Genomic DNA, 26,210 nt, shown 5'->3' with positions numbered 1-26,210 from the left:
TTTCTCTTTGCGTTGGTCCAGTTTCTTAAGTAGTTGTTTTTTCTCTTTTCCGACTCTCTCGCCTCTTGTTCTCCATGGTTTCAATGTCTTCCTGGTTTGCTCTCAATGTGTGCAAGGTTAACCTCATAAGTGCTGCGCCCAGTCCAACGGCCGACGGCACCACTACCTCAGGAGTGCTGCCGTCGGCCGTTGGACGTTCCAACTGCACCTGCGCAATGGAACATTCAGCATTGGAGCTGGACGTTCCATAGCTGCTAAGGTGTTAATGATGGATGCTGAACGGGCCTGTGTACTTCTGTTTACTTGGAGTTTTTGATGTTTCTTAGTTATGTTTAAAGATATATTATTGTGTTCTTACTTTTTAGAGAGGTCTAGGTCTCATTCAGTTCATGGAATGTGTAATTTTCCTGTTTTTCCCCATTATGGTTATTTCTGTTTTTGACCAGTCTGTGTTTCAGAAACAATACCATAAACAAAGAAAAAATTGAAAATTTTGGCACTTACATTTTGTCTTGTGGTACTAAGGAAACTTTCGAAATCGGTTTTCCTCTTCTGTAAACACAGCATTTAAAACAACTGGTACAAGTTTCCACTAAACTACCTCTAAGACCCCAGAACAAATTATTTTAAACAGCTCCTTCTTTGACCCTGCAAACGGTAAGGGGAACCATTGCAGTTCCATCTTGAAATGCTTCTCCCCGTGTTGTGTACTAAAACTATCCTCGATGGAAATCTTTAAAAATTAAGTTTTCATCCCAGCTCTACATATTAATCAATCTAAAAGTAAACTTGCGTACTACTGACACCTGGTCTACTGCTGACTCTAACCCAACTTATCGAAGACTTAGTTCCTGAGAACTATATTTTAATGAGATGTCACTATCCTAAAGAGAGGTGGACAGGTTAGTCAGATTTACCACAATTCTTGAGCATTACTACACACCCACGCTCTTCCTTCCAAGAATCAGATACCTTATTCTGTGCACTGGAGATTAAAAACTACTACAAGATAAACTGCATCCCAATTTACAGACACATCCCCCCGGAACACCAGTGGACATCCTTGGCTTGAAGAAATATTTATCCATGCCAAGTCAGATTTCCCAAAGGTATCGGAGCTAGGAGACTTTAGTGTCATGCAGAATGATAGTTCCTCCTACACCATCCACCTTTTGTCTACCTTGGGCCTGACCCAGTTAGTGACTGGACCCTTCCATAGAACAGGGCGTACACTTGACCTTGTCTTTATGTCTTTTAGTAGGATCGCCTACCTTTCTTCTAGACCATCATTTATTAAAATCTTACAACAGTTGTAAAAATCAAACTATTTCAAGTCCTCAAAAAGTTATTCAATTGAAACTTCATGGGAACAAAATATCTCCTGTAGTTGTCTCTCAAACATTTTCTGCCAGGGAAAACTCTGAACCCATGAGCACGTCAGATGTAAATAACATGCAAGAAAATGTTACCAAAACCCTTGCTAAAAACCTGGATCAAATTGTGCTGATTGAAACAAAAATCATAAAAACGAAATTCTCTTCTAATCGTTGATTTATGGAGAAGCTAAAAAAAGAGAACCTCACCTTAAAAAGGCCAGAAAAAGCCTGCCACAGAAATTATAATCCCCAGTGCAAAATAATCTTCTTCAGACAGCTGAGCATCTATAACCACCTCGTTAGGAAAGCTAAGAGAATGTCTTATTCCAATAAAATCCTCTCTGCTAAAAACAGCTCTCAAGTACTATTTGATATCACCCAATCATTCTCTAAGCCTGGAGCAAGTAGTTATGAGGCTACTACTTCCCATAATTTTGTGAATTATTTAGCTACTTCCTTCCAAGACAAAATCAGTACAATTAAATTGTACCTCAAGCAAACACAGGTCATTAATAATTCTGATAATTATATTGCAGAGACCCTTTTTGTCAGATAAAACCACTATTCTATACCTCTCCCCTATTTCGGAGGAAAGCTACTTTAACGTTGTTAGAACCACTAAACTGTCCAACTCTTTCTCTAAATATTTGTACAGCCTCTCAACTTAAAATCCATGGTCCCTCTGTCCCCTTTCTTTTTACTTTGTATGCTCAGGCTCCAGCTAAAATAAGTAAATGCCTTACAAAGGTGTATATACTCGCCAATGATACCTATAATTTTTATCAACTAGGATGATGAGGCATGCATTCCCTGCCTATGATCGCTTTGTATCCTGACTGCAATCTTTGACTGGATGAATAAAAGCTACCTGAAACTAAACTCTTCCAAATCAGAGATCTTACGTATCACTAGCAAATTAATCGTGAGGACCATTTCCTTTGGCTAAGTCATCTTGGTGTTTGTCCCAATTTGGTATCTGGAGTCAGTTTTAGGCTTCATTTTGTACCCTGGGCCTAATCTGGACTGTCCTATCAATAAAGTTACCCAAAACCTATTTCAGCCAGTTTACTATGGCGCAGCTCACAAATTCCTATAAAATAAAGTTAAAAAAATATGCTCTTGTTGGTAACCTCAAATTCATGAAAACAGCTACTTTCAAAGTTTATTTAATTACATGAAATGGGGCGGCAGAGTATTTAGTAGGCCTGGGCTAAATTTATATTATGCTGGCACAAAATTATACCATTTCATCACTTTGTGTATTTACACACCCTTTGCTGTAAAAATTTACAGCGAACTGCACCATTCATTAAAAAAATTGCCACAACTGCGCTAGAGCAAGAGAACAAAAGTGGCTGTTTGTGGCATATTTGTTTCATTGTGTCGTGGGCCAAATATTGATGTGAGGAATCAGTTCGCTCTAACATGTAGCGCAAGATGATGGATTTTCTTGGCACTTTTGCACACCCCTACTATGGAGGATACTGGATGCGACCTTTTAGAACCTGATTTTCTTATATATTCCATTCCATACCTAATTAATAAAGTTCAGGGAAGCTTTAAAAACCTGGACCTCATTTGAGGAATGACCTTCTAATCATTTAATGCCTGATTCTTCCTGGTGCAGAACCTGTTCTCTGCTTTTTATCCCCAAGAGCCTACCCTGATGTAGTAGCGCACTTTATAAAAACCCCAAAATAAATGAACAAATAAATAGCGGAGTATAGTGGGGGTGCAGCAAACCAGCATCCCATCTATCAGATAAAATCTGGACTAGTTTGGATTGATAAGTCACGTTTCCTATCTCATTGTAGATGAACTTGCATTATAGATCTTGGCTTATTCCTGTTTTCAGTCCTGCTTTGCTACCCACCTAGGTTCACCTTATAAACGTACCATGAAATGCATACATACATGTGATGGCAATGCCTCCTAGAAAGTCCAGGTTGAGTTTATTGTTGTGGCCTAAAATGTAGGTAGCTGTATTTGCCAAAAAGTAGTCTTTTGCATCTTTTTTGTAAAATAACTGAATATGGTCGAAACTTTAAAAAAAAACTTAGGTTATAATTGGAGAAACAGTTGAAGTGCTCAATTATATTACGCTTCCTTTCTTTGCATCCACTCCTGGTGCTCGTCTGGAAGCAGCAGTATGCCAGAGGCACAGGCTGCTTTAGCCACACAGGAGCTCAAAGGACAGAGATGCATGGAAAGTTAGCACAGAGAAAATCTGCAAGCAATTGTTGGGAACGCACAGAACGGGTGTGCCAGGGACAGAACGACCGAGAGGACAACAGGTACAGCCAAGCTAATTTGCAGTTAGTCACACCTTTTTGAGCACAGCCTCATTAATTGGGTGTTAGTTCCATATTTTTTTAGGTCAGTCTCACTCAGTGCACTTTCCCTTGAAGCAAAACTAGCCTCATTTGAGGAATGAACCACGCCTTTATGTGCACTTCTGTCTCACAGGGTGCACGCTTTTACGCCTTGCTGTACAGTCTCTCTCTTCCACTGAGAGCAGAATACATTCTCACTCATTGTGAGAGAGGTTCACTTCTTAAAAAGAGTCCATGTCGTTGTTTATAAGTCTTACATTTTGGAGCGGTGCCTCACTCGTGAGATGAGTCTATTACCCTGCAGCACAACCTCCCTTCCCTAGGTTTTAGAGTGAAGTCATTCACTGGGTGGAAGTATCAAGAAATGAAACATATCCTTACTCCTTGGGTTTGAAAATCACTTCTTGCAGCACAATAGTAATGACTAAGGGCCCGATCACGATGGAAGGAAAGCCATCTGACAGCTGGTAGGCCCCACATTGATGGTTTCCCTCCGACTGCTGAATTACAATGACGGCTGTCGGAGGGAACCCCGCGGGGGGATTTTACACCACTTCCGATGGGTTTACGGAGCACGTTCGGGCAGCGGGCAGAAAAGTAATCCCATAATGACAGAGGAGCCAGCCTCGGCTCTGCCGTCGGGATTAAGTTGTTGCTTTCTTCCTGCCCTTTCATGGCAGTCTGCCTGCAAGAAAAGGCCGGTAGAAAGTGACTTTGGGGTCCCCTAGCAGGGCCACCTTCCCTCCTGGCCCTCTTCTATGGGGTTTGGCGGACACCTATGGTCCTTGCTACAATCGATGGATGTTTCTGACTGCCCATAGGGTGGTCGCATCCACGTATCTACATCTTCTACTTGCACCCCTCTACTGATTGCAAAGAGACAGTGTTCTGAAGAAATAAAAAGTGTTCTGAGTCAAAAGTGGTGGAAGGGCATGATGGACCATAATCCTGCAAAAAGTGCAGCAGCCAGTGAATCCCCACTCAGAATGCCCTCTCGAATATGCAGGCCTGAGGAGGGACAATCTATGCAGAGGGTGACAGAGATGAAAGGGTAAGGGATCGAATGACAGAAAAAAAGCAACCTCTGACCCTGGCCTTGGCGTCCATGAAAGGACATGCAAGCTCTACATACGGAGTGGCTGTGTTTATGTGGGAGACATATGGGCAGGATGGTTGATGAGGACTCAGAAAAAAAGCCTTTTAACCAGTGGTGCAATTGCATTCTGCAGAAATAACAAAAAAATGACAGTGGCAGATAAAGCGTGGAGAGTGATTTAGTCCATGCCAGGAGAAACGGAGAGCGCCTGCAGGCCAAGGAAACCAGAAATAAAGAGTCATGAGTGGTAACATGGACACAGTGCCTCCAACAGCCTGGCCACCTGTAAATGGGAGAGCATGAAACATTCTACATGACCCGTGGCAAAGTCGCACATGGTTTTAGAGCCAGATGTTCTTGTCTCAACTCCGCAACCATTCACACCTGATCCAGTCTTCTCCTCCTCTCAAAAGGGAATACGAGAAGTCAAATGAATTTCAGATGCGCATAAAGCTTGTGTACTTTTCAGTGTCGGACACTAGTTTGACATGCTACTTCTGTGCTGCTGCCATGTTTTTGTATGTGTGTGTGTGTGTAGATTAGGTGTGAGTGTGTAAATGAGTGAACAGCTTTTCCGACTGTACCTTTTAGGTGTATAAGCAGTGCTTTAAATGGGACGGTACTCACCAGTAATGAGTACCAGCACTTTTTCCTTTTCTCCCCTTGAGTACGGGCACTTTTTCTAGAACGAAGAGAGTACCGGTACTCATGGGACCTGACTTCAACCCAGGCAGTGCTTCCTTCATCCCTCCACTACCTCTGCAGCTCCTTTAACAAGCACTGCAGGGAATTAATCACAGGAGCTCTTGTCACCAGGAACCAGCGAGCTGCTTTGGAAGTCATAAGAGGGAGGGGGGATCTGCAGAGTGGTTATTGGATCCATTGTTCTTTCACAGTGGGGCTGAGAGGGGGCTGCAAAATCAAATGGGTGGCGGTGGGACGCACTGTTCAGGATTGAATATTACGTGGACAGAACAGATTTAAAAGTGGGTTTATGGCTGTGGGAGTGATGCCCGCTGAGTGTTATCTAACAGTGGCACATTGAGCGCACCTGAGGACAGGTGCCAGCTGGCCTGCCCATCTCAGCCTCGGACCCCTCCCGGGTGCAGGCCTTGCTGGCCTGCTCTGGGTGTATGATCCTTGGGTGGTGGGGTGGGGGGGGGGATATGGGGCAACGTTCTTCAGCTCTTATTAAGCAAGTGCTTCACTGACTATCATTACAACTTGATCTATATTTTCAGAGTTCCTCTTCATTCTAAAACTCTATCTTGTTGTGAAATGTGTTCTTTCTGTAAAGTATAATAATGCCTCATTAGAGTAACAGTAACTCCTTCCAGAATGAGTACACTCACGTAGAGGGACGATGAGGCACGGCTTTCGAAATTACGAAAAGTGTTTCTTTATATCGGATAAGTGCCAAGTGTTTGTGTACATGGTTGAGAAAACAAGCTGGAGGAAGGCACTGAACTCTGGCTGCTGTTTCAGAATGAGTCACAGGAATGAACACGGCTCACTCGGAAGAACACACTCCGGATACCCTTCAATTTTATTAACATTTTTTTTTTAAACAAATGCTCGATTTCACTGTTGCAATAATAAAACACACACTTCACAAATAGACAAGCACCGTAGGCAAACACAGTAGTGACACACACAACACAGTAACGGATACATGCACACAAACGATAATGCACAGACATAGATGAGTACATACTGCACAGATGTACATGCACCAAAGATTCAAGCCCAAGCACGCACACGCAAACACTTGCAAAAACCACAAGCACGGACACACAGCACAAACATTCCATCTGTAGACATACACATACAACATGCACACATACAATTAAACACATACCAAACACATACAGACTCACAAAAGAAACTATTGAGCTTTTACTGGTCACCTTACAGTATCTTGCTGCACCTTTCTTCACAGCATAACATTTGATGATGTCACATTTCCTTTATGGTTATCTTGATAAATAACCACCACCTATAGTGTGTGCTGTACAAACTGCTCAAAAGACACAAAATTGATGGACTGAATGCAGAACAAATCAAAACATTACTGTTTTTGTTGCATAGAGCCTTGTGTTACCTGCAGGTTAAAAGTTAAGATCCTTGTAATATAGCTTATTGAGTTATGACCCTGCAGCAAGGACCTGCCTGTAAACAAGAAGGCATATGTTTAGAACCTAGCTGTTATTTCCTCAATCTTTTCTTATTTTAAAGATGGTAAAAAAGGCTACTTTGGGTAGTAATAAACACTTACCAGTAAGTGCCATAGATATAGTTATGAGTGAGATAACTAATGGACAGATACATCCGACATTCTAACAATGCATGCAGATTTTGTGCATACAACCATGGCAAAATCAAAAAGCGAACCCCGCCCCTTGTCCCACCTTAGCACCTCCCTTAACTCCGCCCACTGCTCCTTTTGGTGAGTACATGCACTTATTTTTTTCCATTTAAAGCACTGTATAAGGGAAAATTTGAACTCTTGCTGCCTATGCTGCAACTGTTGTGTATGTGTGTGTGTGTGTGAGGGTGAAGCCTGTCTAAGGAAGAGTTACACTGTTACCGCCAATGTAAGTCATCTGTGTTTGTGAAGAAAATTGTGCCATTATTGTTCATACTTTACGTCCCCTGCGGATCTGTGTGCAGGAATGCTACTCTGTGTACATTTATTCTATATTGGAGGGAAGCGTGCATTGTTTCTGCCCACCTGTTCTACGTTTGAGGTAGCTCAGACTTCCGGTGCTAATGCTGCCCCATCTCTGTGTGGAAAGTAGGACTGCATTGATATTGCCCATAATGCAACTGGTCAGCACTCAAGAGATGCCTGCCCCACTGCTGCGCCTGTTCTGTATCTGGGAGAACCTTCACTGCTGTTCCTCAGAGCGCACCGCACCGTAGGATTGCACGGCTCTTGACCATCCTACAAGTGCTCTGGGCCAGAGGGGAGGTTTCCCTCTCTTTTCCCTCTTCTGATGTGAGCGGAAGCTTGCACTGCTGAGGCACGAGCTGCACTGTTTCTGCAAGCATGATTGTCGCTGCCTTGCCTGGGTGCTTATGATGATGGTCCGTGTGCGAGAGGAAATCTCTTGCTGCCGTGTTTTGTTTGGTATCACTATGTGACGAAAGCTGACACTGCTTTGGGTTCCTCCCTGCACGTGCTATGTTTAAAAAGAAGGCTGGACGTTCTATCTGCTCCTACTGTGTGTGTGCCTGGTTCTGCCTCGACCTGCACCTGTTGTGTTTGTAAAAATACCCGGTGCTGCCTCGCCCTGCACCTGTGGTGTTAGTGAAGGAACCCGGTGCTGCCTAGGCACGCACTTGTTGAATTTGTGTTGGAAGCTGGTGCTGCTAAGCTCTGTACTTGTTGCGTTAAGGACTAGGGTAGGGTGACCAACCGTCCGTAAATTTCACGGACAGTCCGTAATTTCGGCCGTCTGTCCGTTGTCCGTGAAGGATTCTTTAACGGACGCCATTTGTCCGTAATTTTAACCGGGCACGGTCGCACCTCCCTAAAGCCAGCACAGCTTCCACTCACCTCCCTTCTTGACTTGACTTGACGCGTTCAGGGCTGTTTGCATCTGAATAGATGCCCCTGCTCTTGAAGCTGCAGCCCCCACCCCTCACACCTCCAACTCTTGATGAGCTGTTAAGAGGTGCTTGAAGGTGGCTGAGAGGGAGGGGCTGCAGCTTCAGGAGCAGGGGGCATCCATTCACATGCAAACAGCCCCGAATGCGTCATGTCTCTGCAATTTGTGTGAGACATTCCCTTTCTGCCCAGGGCCCCAAACATCCTACAACAGGAGGAAGGAGGAGGACGTTTCCACACATCCTATGGGTGTCACAACATAACAAAGTTTGGAGCAAAGTCAAATAGGACATTACAGCTCGGACTAGAAGCTGCAAATATAAAAAGTGTCCAGCATTCATTGGCTATCGTGGGTGGGATTGGGCGGCAAAGAGATTAATACTGCTTGTTCATTGCACGACCCCCAGCTAATAAGCACACCAGCAAGACAGAGAAGTGCAACGCACTGTCACGCACGCCAGCAAAACACTATCCTGACACTCCCACAGCCATCTAATCGGACTCAAATATGATGCTCAGGTGTGCTACCTCTCACCCTTCCATGCAGACGATGCTACAGGTGACAAGATAAGTGTATCACTTTGGTCACTAGGCACAACACCAAAACACTTCCAACACAAACACACTGCAATTCAACATCCTTCCAACCAAGCACACACAAAGTAGTAGACTGCATTACATCGATTACACCGAGCCAGCACTTGGTTCTCTTCACAGCACAGAGCTTGATTACTGTCACTAAATTGTAAACAAACCTCGATTCTTCAAACATGAAGTCTTTAATGTAATAAAATAAAGAAATGGCACAATCACACCCACACTGATTAACAAAGTATGGAGGACAATCAGTTAAATCAGTTCTCTTGGAGTATCTCCTGTAAGTACTGTACATCACAGTGGGGGATGGCAAAACTAACATTTTGGAAAGAGAGAGTTGTCTTGTCCAGGAGGGGGTGAGGAGCCCTACCCCACCCTGGAAGAGACCAAGATGATACTAGAATACCGCATGCCCACCCCTGTGCCCACCCTGGTGGATCCTGTTCCCCCTCCGGCCCCTCCTCCCCCCAGTGATGGCTCCTGTCCCTCCCCCTCTCCCCGCCCTAGTGGTGGATACTCTGCCCTGGGTGGCTTCTGTCCCAGTCCAGGAATAGCTCCTGCAGCTCAAAAAGGCTCAGCTCAAAATTAATGATATGAAAAGGTGGGCGAGTGAGTAAGTGAAGGGATGGGTGGATGGCTGGATGAATTAGTAAAAGGGTTAATGGATGAATGAAAGATTGAATAGATGGATAATAAAAGAGGATGGATGGATTGATGAGTGTGTGGTGGAAGGATGGAAGGGAGAAAAGGTAAATAGCTGGATGTATGAGTGGAAGGGTATATGGATGGGTAAAAGGGTGGATGGATGAGTGAAAAGATGGATGAGTGGGTGGGTGGATGGATGAGTGAAATGATGGATGGATTGATTAATTGATAAGTGCAAGGGTGAATGGATGGACAGATGAGTGAAAGAGTGGATGTAAGGATGGATGAGTGAGTGAAAGGGAGGGTAGATGGACTAAAGGATGAATAGATGAGTGAAAGGATAAATGTATGAGAGAAAGGATGGATGAGTGATAGTGTCAATGGATGGATTCATGAGTGGATGAGTAGATGGATGGGTGGGTAGATGGATGGAAGGAAAGATTGCTAAGTGAAAGGGACGATGGAGACAGAAAGGGAGGATGATGGATGACTGAAAGGGTGGATGGGTGGAAGGATGAGTGACTGGGTGGATGGATGAGTAAGAGATAGGATGGCTGGATGGGTGAAAGGGTAAATGGCTGGATGGATGAGTGAATGGATGGGTAGAAGAGTGGATGGATGAGTGTACAGATGGCTAGGGTGAAAGGGTGGATGGATGGATAAAGGATGGATGAAGGGATGGATGAGTGAAAGGATAGATGGAAGGATACATGATGGATAGGTTTGCAAATGGTTGAATATGTTTGGATATGGCTGGGCTTACTTATATACTATTGCGCGACCTCTGAGTCTGTAAAACGTATCCAATTGTCCTGAAGTTTTGTCCTGAATTTTTACCTCCTGTCCTGAATTTGTGTCCTGAATTTTGACCCTTTGTCCTGAATTTTTACACTCCCTGTCCTGAATTTGCACCAATGCCAGTTGGTCACCCTATTAAGGACGCTTGCTCTGTCTCGTCCTGTTTATTTTGCGAAAAAAGTTCGAGCTGATTCTCGCTGCATCTTATAAGTTATTTGTTTGAGAATTAATTGTATTCTCTCTCTCTCTCTCTCTCTCGCGCGCTCCCCTCTCTCCTCCCCCCACCCCCCATGCTCTTACTGTTTTATGTATGTTTAAGTCCAGGTCGTCTTGCCTAGTTGCCTTTTTTTCCCCCTGTGTGTGATAAGTTAGTTTGCAACATGATCTGAAATTCCCCAGAAGATTATTTCCTCTCTGCAGCCACAGGCATGAGTCACTGGGTGCGTCGCCATCTTCTCTCTCTCCTGGGGTGGGAGTGCACCACCGGCTCAAAGACCCAAAGATATCGGATACCTCCTCCATCTGGTTTCTGTGGAAACCAATCCTTTGTGCATTGCTTTAATTCACAACTTTCCCACTCTACATGGGTGCAGCACATTCCTGTCTTTGGGCAATGCAATACTACTGCATTGTAATTAGGTATAGTAAACTTTTCGTCGGGTAAAGTACATCTACTTTGCTATGCACATTCACTGGTGCGGTGCAGGACTCTCACAGGCGTGGGCTGATTTCAAAATCCTCTTCATAGGTGTTGTGCCAGGGCTCGTTCCGGGACTTTTGCAAGCCCACTTCAAGCAATGAGTTCTCATTGGCAGTTGGAAAGGCAATTGGCTGGCTTCTTGCTTCTACACTCTATGGCCACCAAAAACGGATTTATCATAGAACAAGGTCCGCGGGCCCAAATACAGTTTCACAAGCAGAGAATACTTCCTAGGAAGGGTCGTAGGGCCTTCATTGTCAGTAGCCAAACTCCCAGGCATATCTATTGGTGTAGGGGCAACTAGGCGAAAGAAGAATGCTTTAAGGCACCCCTGCACTTTAAATGGAACTGTAAAAGTGCAACTATGCCTGCTTTGGCACTCTCAGCATTGAAGCTATCTGCCCAGATTCTCCTCATCGCCAGAATGTACTCGGTTCTGTTGACTGTGAAAGGGTTGGGTTCCAATAAACTGTACTTTAAACCCAGTTCCTTGGTCCCACCCCTTTCTAGGATGCAGACAGTAGCACACCTCTTCCTTTCCCAGGTACCAAGCTACTCTCCTCCCTTCCTTCTAATGGTAGTTAGTAGTTGTGGAGCCTGATCTTCATTTAGGGCAGACCTCTTCCTGTTATAGTGTTTCCTTTATATGTTTTAATAACCACCACATCTCGCTATATGAGATTTCATTTTGCCTGGGTTTTACAATGGAGGGAAGGGGGACCCACCTGATATTAGAGTGGAGCTGCAAAGGCATTAAAGTCATTCAGTGAGAAATTCCCTCATCTCATTGGTCCTAGAAGGACCACTAGTCCCTGTAAGTGACAAACAGTATTTTCCATTAGGGCATTCAAATGTTTAATGGAAAACGGTGGAAAATTGTTTTGTGAATTTGATACTCACAGAGCACATTAACTTGAATACAACATTTTAAAGATGAAAGCAGGGACCATCTGTATTCAGAGTACACTGGCTAGCACTGGTCTTTAAACTGTGGAGTGGTGCATGATGTGATAATTTGAGGGTGCAGGATTGTGACAAAAATAATTGCAGCTTCCTGCGATGGCTCACAGGTCTCTCTGAAAAGCAATATAATTGTCCGAATGTCCTTGTCAAAATGTGCTTTTAAAGTGGATCCCTGATCGCCAGTGCATTCTGCCAAACGTGTTAATCTGAAAACATAGAAGGCAATACTCTCTAGAATAGGCTAATGTGGGAACATAAAAGGCAAGAATGAACATACATTTTTGCAATAATTTCTTGAAAGATATGCAGCCTTTAACTTAAGTCCATTGGGTGCAATGGCCTTTTTGCTTGAATCTATTATTAATTTAACATACAGTATTTATTGGATTACAATTTTAACAGAAAACATTGTTTTAGAATTTTTAAAATGTCCCCAACAGATCCACACTCATTCAGTCTCACTTTAAGAGACTAAGGGCCAGATGTATCAAAGGGTTTTGCCCATTCTGTGTCTATGGGGAAATGTGTTTATACATATGGCCCTATATCAACTTCAGTGCTTTGCACACAATATATTTATTCTGACAAGCAAAGCACAACTACATATTATTTTTGTCTATAGTTTTTTCACTGGAACCATCTACAATACATTGTATATAATCTTCTCAAGATTTTCAACGTGATAGAATATATTATTTAGGGGGATTTCCCCAAGGACCTGATTTTAAAAATGTAGTGGACAGGCACACCGTCTTTCAGGGTGGTAGAGGACATTGCATCAATTTAAAATGTGCAAAATATAAAGCAATAGAAATATATGTTTCATAAAAGGAAATCAGTATTCTAATACCATTTCAGATTATAAACATTCAGATTATTGTTCTTTGCTATATTTCTGGGATCACATGTAAGTATGACACATTACCGCATTTTCAAAGTACTAACGTTTAAAATAAATTCAATCTTAAAATATTAATATCATCTGAAATGATGTGCATTAGTACATATATAGATCGTAATCTGAAGGTTTCAGAACAGTTACAATAAATATGATTATGCAGCACGACTTTTTCTCTTGTCACTTTTGGTGCACATTTTCACATGTGCAATGATGAAATTCAGGAATGAAGCATTACAATATCACACATAACTATATCAAAATCATGTTAGATTTAATTAATTCTTCCCACAAAACATCATTTTGATAAGAATTTTTCAGAAAACGTCTAACACCTAAGTACATCACATTAACTTTTGGATACACATTGAATTAGCAACTGAAAACTAGTTAAACTGTGAACCTATATTATTTATTGTAGATGGTTCCATCTATCCTACAATTTATCTGCATGATTTAAAGATGCAGTAACTAAGTATTCTTCACAGATTAATTATATTGTCTCTTTACCATGTGATTAATGCACATTTATTTGCGTGTTACTCAAAATGCCTCACAATCAGTTTAGATATGTATCAATGAATCTAGCTGCTTATCAGATGTTTCACTATCCTTCCTTCTCTCATATGTGGGTAGGATTCCAGTTTATGATATTAGCAGCAATACTTAAGGTTATTACTATAGCCAAATTATGCCTAAAATATAAATATATATATATATATATATATATATATATATATATATATATATATATATATATATATATATATATATACACACATATATATAATTACATTTAAAGCAAGTGTTACATCTTTTCTTATATTCTCTTTCCATGCTTGGTCAGTTTAGTTACTTCCTCATTATTGTGCACTTGGCATTTTTTACTGCTTCTACCTAAAGAGGTCGGATGATTGGACATTTGCAGTTATATACTGAATAAATGCACATGGCACTTTGAATTTCCCTGTATGGTTCTTTTAGGCAGGTCTATTTCCTACATTGATGAATTTGTATGCACATAGGTTTTATTCGAAGAGCAGTATTTCTTTGTTATAAGAACTTGCACTTTGAAGCAATCTGTATGGTTTTCTGAGGGCTAGGATAAATGAACCTTCATTTTAACTTTGATGAATTGTAAATGCATATAGGTTTTATTTGAATAGCAGTATGTTCTATGCTATATGTACTTGGCACTTTGAACCAACCTGTATGGTTTTCTGCGGGCCGGGATACATGAACCACTTTTGTTTTTTAACCTTGATGATTTTTTATGTGTATGTTCTGATAATGTTATATGGTCTATATAAGAATAATTATATCAAAGTTTTGGATATGCACTGTAATATATCATTTTGTGATGATTTTTAATAATCAGACAATAAAACGTATTATTATTTGTATGACCACACCTATCCTTTATTTGAGAATATTACATACGTGCAGGGCATTCTAGAGCATCTTCATAATTTTGCTGCATTTGCATTGCTGTATTTGTATGAAACTCTTTACTGCACTGAGAGCTCTTATTCCTTTTCATTAGTTTTAATACCTACTTGCAAACATTCACATAGTGTGCACTTGCACATAATTTACTTTAATTGTAAACTTTCCCTGAGTGGGCACAGACCTCTTAGGAATTTCCTTAACTGACAACACAGCACTCTGGTGGAAACCTTTTAATTGTAATACTTACTGGACTATGATTAGCACTCTCGTAAATTTTAACAAATTATAAGCATTTCCTGAGCTTCACAGCACTCTCGACAAGTTCATTTGTAGTATTTGTGTGTTTCCGTAGCATAAATGCATCTCTAATATATTTCCTTTCATAAGAAGCATTCCCTGAGTATGCAGTATACTGTCATGTACTTAAGTATACTGTAGGTATCCGCTGAGCATGAACGGAGGTCTCATACACACTGTTTTGTTTGTTTCTCCAGATGTCCAATGGAATGAGCCAGCTTATCGGCGTGAAAGAGAAAGGATTGCCCCAGATCACAAGACTCCTCCAGTCTGGAAACTCTGATGTAGTGAAGACAGGCACTTCCTTAATCAGTAACATGTCCCGTCATCCTGCTCTCCACAAAATGATGGGTAAGACATTCTGCCATCACCCCTGACTACACCAGAAGTGTGCAAAACAGCATGGAGCTTTCAGATACATTTCATCAATAATTCTTAAAGTCTGTAATTTGAGAGAAATAAACCCCATCAGACACATTCAATTGATGGATATCCCGGATGTGCACCCACTGGCACATCGATTAACTTCAATTGCATACTCATTGTTAGAAATGGGGTCTCTAGTTGGCAGCGGTTTGCTCCCTGTCAAAGTAGGGACCCTCACTGTAGTTAGGGTAAAGAAGGCACAGAGCTAAACTAACCCCTGCTCACCCCCTTGGTAGCTTGGCACGGGCAGTCAGGCTTATCTCAGAGGAAATGTGTAAAGCATTAGTACACACTAACACCGTGAAAACACTACAAAAGAAGTCCACACCAGTTTAGAAAAATAACCAAAATGTTTCTGAATAAAACAAGACCAAAACGACAAAAAAACCAACATACACACATCAAAATATAACTTTTAAAAGGTTCAACAAGTTTAGTTCATAGAAATCAATGGATGCATTTGTTTTAGCACAAAGTACCTTAGCTGCATCAAAAATCAAAGACAGTGCAAGGAGCAGGAGAGGTAAGGCACCGAAAAAGCGAAACAATTTTTTTATTGGCAGGGGAGGCGCTGTGTCGGTTCCTTACTGGCAGGGGAGGTGATGCATCAGTTCCTTACTGGCAGGGGAGGTAATGTGTCGATTTCTGGACACAAAGCCTCAGTTCTTTACTCCGGTGTGGTGTTGCTGAAGAATCTGTGCCCAGGGACAATGCATTCAAAAATCCAGACGAGCTGTGTTGATGCACAGGCAGTGAAGCATCCGCAGTGTCGATTTCACAACTGCAAACAGGTTGGAGCGGGTGTCACGGACGTTGGTGACGCGGTACCCGAAACTCGTGCTGCAGCAATTTTTCAGACTCGCTGTGATGCCAAGCTTGGGACTGTGTTGAAGGCCGTGGTCGATCCGTCAGGTGGGAACCATGCTTCGGGGCAGGCGGGGGTGATGTGTCGATCTTTTGCAGCGATGCGTCAATAAAACGGCAGCTTGGAGTTGATGCATGGATTTTCTCCTTATGACTACCAGATTTCATTCCAGGGGCACAGGAACTGGATTTGGCACCACTTGGCAAGTCAGGACTCTCAGCAGAAGACCCCAGGCACTGGTAAAGGAAGTCTTTGATGACCCTGACATGTCTCAACAGGAAGCAAGCACATACAAGCCCTTGGAGAACCTTGGAAGCAGGATTTAGAAAGCAAAGTCCAGTCATTTTACTCCCAGGACAGAAGCAGCAAAGCAGCAGGCCAACACAGCAAAGCAAACAGCAAAGTGTCAGTCCCTCCTGACAGCCTCTCCAGTTCATCTTCTTGGCAGAATGTCCTCACTCCCGAAGTGTTCTGATTTTGGGGTGTCAGAAGTCCAATACTTCCACCCATTTCTGCGTTTGAAGTAAGCAGACTTCAGAGGAAAGTCTTTGTAGTGCACAAGACCCTGCCTTTCATTGAGATGACACTAGACACACTACAGGGGGAAGGAGACAGCTTTGTGTGAGGACAGGCACAGCCCTATTCAGGTGTCAGTGACAACTACTCTCACCACTCTAGCCCAGGAAAGCCCATCAGCCTGGTGATGGCCCATTATGATATGCAAGGCACACCCCAGCTCCCTATGTGTCATGTCATGGTACTTATAGAGCGCACTGTCACCAGACGGTCACCTTGCGGTGTCGCCTATTCGGCTTCCTGGCGCTGATACTCATGCCGCTGTGGAACCCCTCCTGGCTTTCCCCGTGAAGTGTCCACTCCTGGGCACCCCCAGGGTGACGCCAGGCATCCTTAGCGCTGTTGGGGCCAGTGTGGAGGCTAAGCAAGCTATTGCCCAGAGTTGCAGCGTGGGGCCCGTGATTAGAATAGGCACCGAGGCGAGAATTAATTGGTCCATGGAAATAGAGCCCGAGACCCCGCCGAGGCGGGAATCGAACCCTGGTCCCTGGCCAGAACTCTGCATCAGGGTCTGCCGCTCTAACCATTGAGTCACACTCCTCCAAATGTGTGATAGTCTAGAGTTAATGCACAAGAGCCCAACTGTCAGCCAACCCAGATGTATATTCTACAGACAGGCCGAGCCACAGAATAAATAAGCAAGCAAATGCCCACTTTCCAAAAGTGGCATTTTCAAGCAATTCAATAACCAACTTCACCAAAATATGTATTTTTAAATTGTGAGTTCTGAGCAATGTTCCCTCTAATTTTTTCCCTCTGTGGGCGGCAGTGTAGGGTCTATGTGCGCTGCAAGGATGACTATGTGCACCAGGAACCAGACCGAGCGTGGGGGAGCAGCGCCAAATATCACTCTAAACCTTTGCTTAAAAAAGGGAAAAAACTGCATTTCCACACATACAGCGCCACGTTCAGGGTCTTAAAGCAGGTTTCCAAGTTGGATACACACACCATGACATGAATTGGTTACACAGGCAAGTACACTTAAGGGTTTAGAAAAGCACAAGACTCCCAACAGTGGTACCATCATAAGATTTTACTGCTGTAGGTATAATGTTACTTGTTGTATTATATATCTGGATGCAGAGACAGAAAGAAGCAGCAAAACACCAGCCGGGCGGCACACAAGCTAAGTAAAGATTTCAAACTTATGTGTTACCTAAAAGTAAAGCCAGCAAGTCCAAAAGCACGACCTGTAAAGCATGATGGTGCGCAGACCTGTCCAGGCAGCCGCCTCTGTTCAGGGGGCACAAGAGCTAAATTATTGGCCATGCTGAAGAAATATTTCCAAGCAGCCCAGGGCGGCCGACTCCAGTCCACTGGGCATGGGAGAGTGCACTGCTGCATCATGCAGTCAGGAGACAGCAGTGAGAGGGCCGGTCGTTATCAGTAGCGAGTCAAGGTGCCGAGGAAAAAAAAAAAAGAACTACAGAACGAACACAGTAAGTATAACCACCAGCCACTGTCAGTCACTGTATTAACAGTCACAATCAAATTGAGTTAATTTTGGGAAAGAGCGTGATATTCTTTCTTGGGAAGTTCCCGACCACCTATTGAGGAACATCTTAAGCAAAGCCGTAAGCCATACACAGGGTATGGTAGCACGCCCGACTTCTCATCGGGGATGTAAACTTTGGAACACGAGTTGGTGAATTACCTGGTGTGTATTCTAGCACCAAATGTTAACGTTTCGCCGAATACATCCGCCTTTGACAGAATTACTGAATAACGCAATCCACAGTAGGAACTGTAAGTAAGTAACTGAGCTACACTTATGCAAGGGGCCCTGTAAGAAGCAAAAACTGCTGGGAACCAGAGTGAGAAACTCCTGAGGAGAACTGCCTGTGAACAGCAAGACGACTAGGAAACAACTGTCATAACGTAAAGTGAAGAGCTCTCTGGGAATCTGATCCCTCTCTCTGTTCCTGTCCATGGTTTCTCTTCCACTGGGACAATATGTGGGGTTTGAATACGCCAATATTAGCCTGGCTATACTTCCTCCCTGGAAATTGTAGTTTTATGCCCCGAGGATGGATATACCCTCATCACTGCACACTTCTATAACATAGTCCTTTCACAAAGGCAACAGATGTTCCCATGTCTGAAAGATGGCAGATACAAATGCCAAAGTGATAAATCAGCCACAGGGCAGATGCTAGTTGAAGAATGTGGAATGAGCAAGTGTAAGGCCTGACAATGCCAAAGCTCAGGATCAAAAATAGGCAACGAAATCAGCCTGCATTGCACTGTTTAGTGCATAGATGATCTTGGATGATTGTACCTCGGAGATTAAGAAACATGACAGAATAGAAATATTTGTAGCATCCAGAAAATAAATTAAAAAAATTCATAATGGGAGCGGTATGGTTGGATTTGACCAAATGGAATATTAGGGGTAAACATTTTTGATATTTTCAGGTTGCCACAGTTTGCTATGTCTCAAGAGAAGTGTAACCTAACAATTCGGGCTTCAAGATAATGAGGCAGCTGCCCTGGAGTCTCCAACCTAAGAAGACCCATATTGCAGCCCAAACTCTCAAATGTAAATTTGAAATTTCTAAAAACAATCATTTTATCAGCAGGTCCAATAACGAGGTTCACATTAAGAAGTGGCCTTAAAGGTGAAGCTGGTGCGTGGAGACGTTTGTATGCCCAGTGGATTATATTTGTCAGTGCTTGCACGAAGAAGCCAGAGAACCCAAGTTCTAGGCTAAGAATTTGTAACCATATAGCAGAGCTAAGGCTACAACATTTTCGTAAGATCGTCCCGTCAGATAGATTTAAAAAATACCTGTTAGAAATAGGAGTATATTCCAGAGTATCTATAAGAGTATGTGGTATCTTTCTTTTTATAAACATATAATAAATGGTTAAAATGTTTTCTTTACACTGATTTATATACATTTTGAAGAGCACCTGCGTGGGCCAAGGCTTTATTCCTTAGATTTGTAAAGTGCACCTCATGGAACATGGTGCTAGAAAAGCTTCTGCTTAAATAAACACAGTTATCTACATCCTCTAGTGTTTCATGTCCCACTTGCAAATTATATGATAAACCTCTTTGAACCTTTGGTTTTGCAATACAAAAGCATACCTGTACCATAATTACCTAATCTTCGCAGGTTTCCTTTGATACCCAATGGGATTAAATCAAGCAAGATGATATTGCCAGTGTGCATGAGAGTATACAATGATTGGGACCTCACTTGAGGTAAAATGTATTCAGTTGGAAGTTTTTTAGTTAATGAGGATGTTTACCCACAGGGTGTGGATACGTAACGCCACTTTGCTTCACTCCAGCTGCCCCTAACCCAGTGTATATCCATTTGCACCTGTCAATCACTTTATAAAGAGCAGGCTGCAGGGCCATGTCCAGCTGTACGCAACACAAAAGGGGGGAGAGAAAAACGAAGTGACTGTCACATACAGGCAGAGTTCCGAAAGCTGTAATTTGCACCCCCACCCACCCAATAGAAGTCAAATGTCAGAAAGGAATACAGCCCAGACATCTGCTTACAGCGGACACCGTGGCAATGCCAATGTAAATCCTCACTGGGCAGCTTGAGATTTTAGTGTTACATCACATTGCTGCAACAATGCTTCTCTGGACATACCAGGCCCCCAGTAATTGCCGCTGCAGCTCAGCGCTTGTTGAGTTAAATTACAGGAAGACCGATGCCTGTCTTCGACCTCCTGAACTTGACACACAAGTGCGTGTTTATGCCGTTCAATTACTGGTGCTTTACAGCAGTTAAAATCTTCTTTAGGTTTATGTATGCAGTCTAGTCATCTCCTCAGGTCTTGTCATTCTACAGGGCCCTCCAGCGTCTTCTAAACCCAGCCGCTTGAGTCTTTGCAGCTACAAGAACCATCTTTACTGAGGCCACCACCTGCAGACCTCCTATGGCCCCGCAACCACGCTTTCACCCTAACAACCCTCAACTTCGAGACACCCATTCCGGTTCTCTGTCCCCTGCTTGCTTGGTCTGCCTTTCACAAATGAAAGCGATACAAAAGGGGATGATGGACGGAGCATTTGAGCAAATCAAACATGACTCCCAGTCAACTGATCTGGGTTTAATCCATCACCACTCTTTAGCTCCCTCCGCTACCCCAGTTCAGACATAGCCATATGCAAATCAGTCTGACCCTGTGCCTCATGGTAACAGTCCAGCCCGAACTGCCAAGCCATGTCTTCCCTGGACCAGAAACAAGCATCCTGGGACCGGTTTCGGGTTCATAACCCTCATCAGCCAGGCTATCTTGAATCCAGTGGCAAAGTGAGTAAGGGACCATCAAAATCCCCATCCTCAACCGAAAGAGGAACGAGATATTCACACATCTCTGATGAAAAGCACCATCGCACAATCAATGGGTTGAAAAAATGCAACACCACAAGACCTCGGAGCTCATGCATTTCTTGTGTCAGGCAGAGAAGGCAACATTGTCATAGCCCTGGTCCTCACGAACACATGTACCGTGTACTTGCTGGACCAAGACTCCTGCACCGCAAATAAAGCACAGTCCGAGTGAGCCATCAAGGAAAAAGCAGGCGTCGCTGATAAGATTCAAGAAAACTAGCACAATGTATTTAAGTTATGCCAAGCAGTAGGTAGAAATTACAGTGCATAACAGGGATGACCTTCACAGTTAAGTCAGGTAGCAGACCCTGCCCCCCCAACTACAACATACAGTATGTGACAGGTTAGACACAAGTACAGTGATTCAGAGGTATGTCAGACAGCACAGCATTAAACAGTAACACTGGGAGCAGAGTCACAGTTGTATTAGGCATCTTTTACAGCGGCATTTGGTCGCATGAACGGTATGTGATAGGTCAACCACATGTACACTGCATCACAGTGACTTTAGTCTGGAGGACCTTAAACAGTAGGCGTGTGGCACTGTTTTATTAGTCCTAAGGAACAGTGGCTGTCCATTGTATAAGTCAGCTTGCACAGTGTGCGGCACAGCTATGTACATCTACATGCACAGGATCTGTTGTCATTATGTCAGACCACATACACGGTATGAGCTCACAATATATAAGTCAGAAACAGTATGCATTAAAGGTATGCCTGGATTTTTACCAAAAACACCACGTATCTCATTTGTGTCCGGATCTAGAATTATAGCATGAGCAAAATAAGTAACCAAATATTCACAGTGATAGATGAGCTGAATATGCTACATCCACGTATACGAAAAAATAATAAGTTCTACTATACCAATGTTTTTCTAACAGTTGGTGAGAACACAGTTGCTAGTCTGAAATATGCCAGACTACAGACTGTTCTAAACCCAATGTATTTTCTCGTTTCACTCATGTCTTTCTCCCCGCAACCCTAACTTTCACCAGTCTCTACGATCTTTGTCCGCAGCCCCTGATCTAGTGTCACTTGCCCGAGCTCTAACTCTCGCTTGGCATAACCCCACGTTCAGCTTTGTCGACATTCTCTGCTTCTTTCATGCTGCCCGGCATCCCTCTTTCCTTTCATGCCTAGTAACTCATCTGCCTTGCATACTTCTCGCCTCTTCCCCGTCCATGCACTCCGCATAAATTTCTCTTTAGCTCTACTTAAACCCTCCTCAGCCTCTACTCTCCCTGATGTCCTCTGAACCCTGGCTACCACAACGTCTGCACCCTTGCATCTTTTTAACCTTTTTTACCACTCCACATTCTAAGCTTATACTCAACCTGTCTGCTAAGACTTCTTAACTCGTTCTCAACTCTTCTTCTCTCTGGCCACCCACTCCTTTCGCTCACCACAGCATTCTCCCTCTCCATTCTCAGCATCTGTCCTGCCATTACTTCTCCCAGACTCTCTTCTCTTCCTTGTCATGCTCTCTTTCCTCTGCTCACTCCCACCTAAATGCTGCCTCTTCCCTTTCTCTGCCACTTCCATTCCAAACCTTCTTTATCTCTCCACTCACCCAATCAGCCAGCCATTCATTTTCACTTTTTAATGCTGTGTGGGTAAAGCATGTCCTCTTTCACTTTTCCTTGCTTTCACCCTAACAACCCTCGGCACTTTTTCACGCTTTCACCCTAACAACCCTCGGCTTCGATACACCCGTTCCGGTTCTCTGTCCCCTGCTTGCTTTGTCTGCCTTTCACAAATGAAAGGCAGCAAGTCTACAAGCACGACGTGGTTGTAGACATGCTGCCTTTCATTTGTCAATAGGGCACAACACTGAACAGCAGGGCAGATTGCGTGCCTTTGTTAAACTAATCATGTTAATCGCAGTGCTTGACGGGCGCCGCGATTAACTTGATTACTTACAGAAAAGGGACACAATTTTACAGTTTTCGCGCCGCACGCATTTTAAAAGCGGCGGGGCGAAGGTCCTCAGTTGCCAGTGTGCGCTTTGTAATTTACAATGCGCGCTCCAGGAGATAGATGTGCGCGCCCGCGCATCCGCGCAGCTTGGAGGGAACAGTGGTTCTGAGACCCTAAAATTACACTTGAAAGATATTTCAAGGCAATACCCATGTTTCCATATGGGAGATATCGTTCTTGTAATAGTGAAAATGAAAATTAGCAGTATTTCACTATTGGGACATGTAAAATACACCAGCACATGTCCTACCTTTTAAATACATTGCACCCTGCCAATGGGGCTACCTTGGGCCTACCTTAGGGGTGCCTTACATGTAAGAAAATGGAAGGTTTGGGACTTCCAAGTGGGTGCCCCTACTAGGTCGAAATGGCAGTTTAAATTGTACTCACAGACACTGCAGTGGCAGGCCTGAGACATGTTTGTAGGGCCACTCATATGGGTGGCACAGTCAGTGCTGCAGGCCCAATAGTAGCATTTGATTTGCAGCCCCTGGGCACATGTGATGCACTTTACTAGGGACTTACTAGTGAATCAAGTATACCAATTTTGGATTAACCAATCACCAATACAATGTAGGGAGTACTTGCATTTTAGCACTAGTCAGCAGTGGTACAGTGCCCAGAGTCCTAAAACAAGCAAAAACAAAATGCAGCACACAGTCAAAAAGAGAAGGTCAGAAGTAAAAAGACAGGGCAAATCACACCAAAAGATACCAGGTCTAACACTCATAATTGTAAGCACTTTATACATATCAATATATTTACTTAAAATGACATATCTGAGCAATATAAGGCCTGGCTGGTAAAATATGTCAACCTTAGAGACAGTACTGCTATTTAAAATGTGTATCATTTGGTAAACATAAGGAATTACTTAATTGTTACAGGAGTCAATTTACAAACAACAAATAAAGACCCACAAGTGTAAAGATGCACCTGCTATTAGTCTATTTTACTCATTTGCTGTTCTCCAAAGTGACTGATGTACTCCTGGAAAAACTATGTAGTTACTGTGGTACACACCTGTGAGTCTAACGCCTACAAATGGTTCGCAGAGCCACAGTGGTGATAGGGTTAGTTAGAATATGTATTAATAAATGCTTTCTTATTTTGGCCACATTACCACATTTTCCTTTGAGAAGAAATGGCTCACTGTAGTCTCTCACAAAAGTATTAGGGTGCTTGGGTCACTTTGGCCTAAAATATTTCAACATTTCACCAATGTCAAATAGGATCACATTTGAAAGTGCAACAAGTGTGGCAAAGGGCATCACCAATGTTTGTGTTTGCCTTAAAATGTATAATTTTGTGGGTTTTTAAAACATTATTGATGGCACCTCACACAGTCTCATGCAAACACCTGTTTTGTCAACCAACAAGCTTGTACCTATGTAGAAAATCCAGCCTAATGCAGATAAAAGACAAACACATACATATCCTGGATTGTTGACTCAGGATTGGTGGCCAGAGATGCACCTTGTTGTGTGAATAAGTCTGCCTTACATGTTCAATATCTTTGACAGTCAAGTGCACATGAATGATAAGTCGGTGTCCAAGTATTTATTCTACAAACATGGGCTTGCGATTTTTGGCCTCAATTGATTGGAAATACCTCCTTACTATTAGAATCCAACAAATGCTGACATCTGTATACGCTATTAGGATTTTTGCTGCAAAGGTAGGATTGAAACCATTTAGACCTATATTGGAAATTTATGGGGCAAAATGTTTGTCAGTAGGTAGTTATAGTATTTCAAAAACAACAAGAGCGACCCATATGTCCTTGTGAGCTGGGAGTTGCATTTGAGCAAATACACAATGTTCACGAGGAACTCATTTATCAAAACAATACAGTATATGCAAGCTAATATAACTCGCTCAGATTAATCTAAGTCATACAAATTCAAATTTCGACCTTCCTAATTAGTTCACGGTAAAAATAACCGAAAAATATATATATTACACAAAATCTTAGGAGAAATTCTTTAAAAAAGCCCAAAACAACAATCAGTCAAAGTAGTGTTCACTTCAGCCGAAGTGAGTAGGATTTATTCTGTAGTTACAATCATTACCACAGATGCATTTCCTTATACATTTGAGAAATTGAGAGTTTACACTATAAGCACATCAGAGTGGTTTGTGAGGCCCAGTGAAGTGACCATAACCTAACGTGGTGAATATTTGGTGAAAAAGTGAGAAGCGGGAGAACAGGTTATTGGTAAAAATCAAAAGGACGAGCTGCACACAATGGATAATGTATAATTCAAGCTCTCTCTTTTGTTAATGTCGACGACGTTACGACCCCCTCTTGATACGGGGTCTCTTCAGGACAGCGTTTCTGGGGACAGTATCAGCACAAGGCGTCTATTTCTTGAGTATATCCTGGCCGTAAGGAGGAGTACCGGGGGATATTATCTCTGTGGATGTATGGGGAACAGACGGGCAGGAACACAGGAGTACGGATCCACAATTTCAGTTAATTCCAACATAAGTTGTAGTCAAGGATAAAGGGGATAACATCGAGGGTTAACGGTTGAAACCCATTTGGATACCGATGCTAAGTATTAGTACTGGGATGACTTTTGCGTCACCAAGTCGGCCTTCTCAATGGAGTGGTTGTTCCGGGAACAACCACTCCATTGGGAAGGAGACTATCCATTTCTTAAATGTATAAGGAAAGACATCTGTGGTAATGATTGCGACCACAGAATAAATCCTTATCACTTCGGCTGAAGTGAGCACTACTTTGACTAAATGTTGTGTTGGGATTTTTTTTTAAAGAATTTCTCCTACGATATTGTTTAATATATATATTTTTCGTGTATTTATACGGTGGTAATTTGAATTCTTATGTCTTAGATTAATCTGAGTGAGTTATATTAGCTTGCATATACTGTATTGTTTTGATAAAGTAGGTAGTTATAGGGCAGGGTTTTGGGTTATATTAATCCCAAACCCCTACAAAAGATAGAAAAAGAGTTTTTATCAACTTCTAATTTTATTTGAGATGCAGAGACCAGAGCGCCTTATATGTCTCATTTTATTAGAAGTCACCAATCATTTTATGGCTTTCAGTTTGAGTCAAAAAGGAAGCCACTTTCTCAAAAGATGTGCTAACAGACTGTTTATGGTTGGTTAACATTTTACATATTCCTTGGCTTTAATGCGTGAAACAGTCATTTATGGATTTGGGTGTTCCTGAAGTTTTTGAAAATCCACACAGCATTGATGGCAAAGTACAAG

The 26,210-nt window shown here is 42.7% G+C and overlaps 1 protein-coding gene across 2 annotated transcripts in view; it reads left to right on the top strand.

Moving 5' to 3' along the window:
- PKP1 (plakophilin 1) overlaps window positions 1–26,210 on the top strand; it is a 187,011-nt gene that overhangs the window by 141,218 nt on the left and 19,583 nt on the right. For both annotated transcript variants that reach the window (XM_086923160.1, XM_086923161.1), the window contains one exon: window positions 14,960–15,113. In XM_086923160.1, coding sequence (XP_086779286.1) covers window positions 14,960–15,113 — 154 coding nt within the window. The remainder of the gene's footprint in view (window positions 1–14,959; window positions 15,114–26,210) is intronic.

This window comes from Lissotriton vulgaris, chromosome 5 (genome assembly GCF_964263255.1).
Source record: "Lissotriton vulgaris chromosome 5, aLisVul1.2, whole genome shotgun sequence".
NCBI classification, from domain to species: domain Eukaryota; kingdom Metazoa; phylum Chordata; class Amphibia; order Caudata; family Salamandridae; genus Lissotriton; species Lissotriton vulgaris.
The sequence above is the reverse complement of the archived record's forward strand: the minus strand, read 5'-3'. Positions and strand labels throughout refer to the sequence as shown.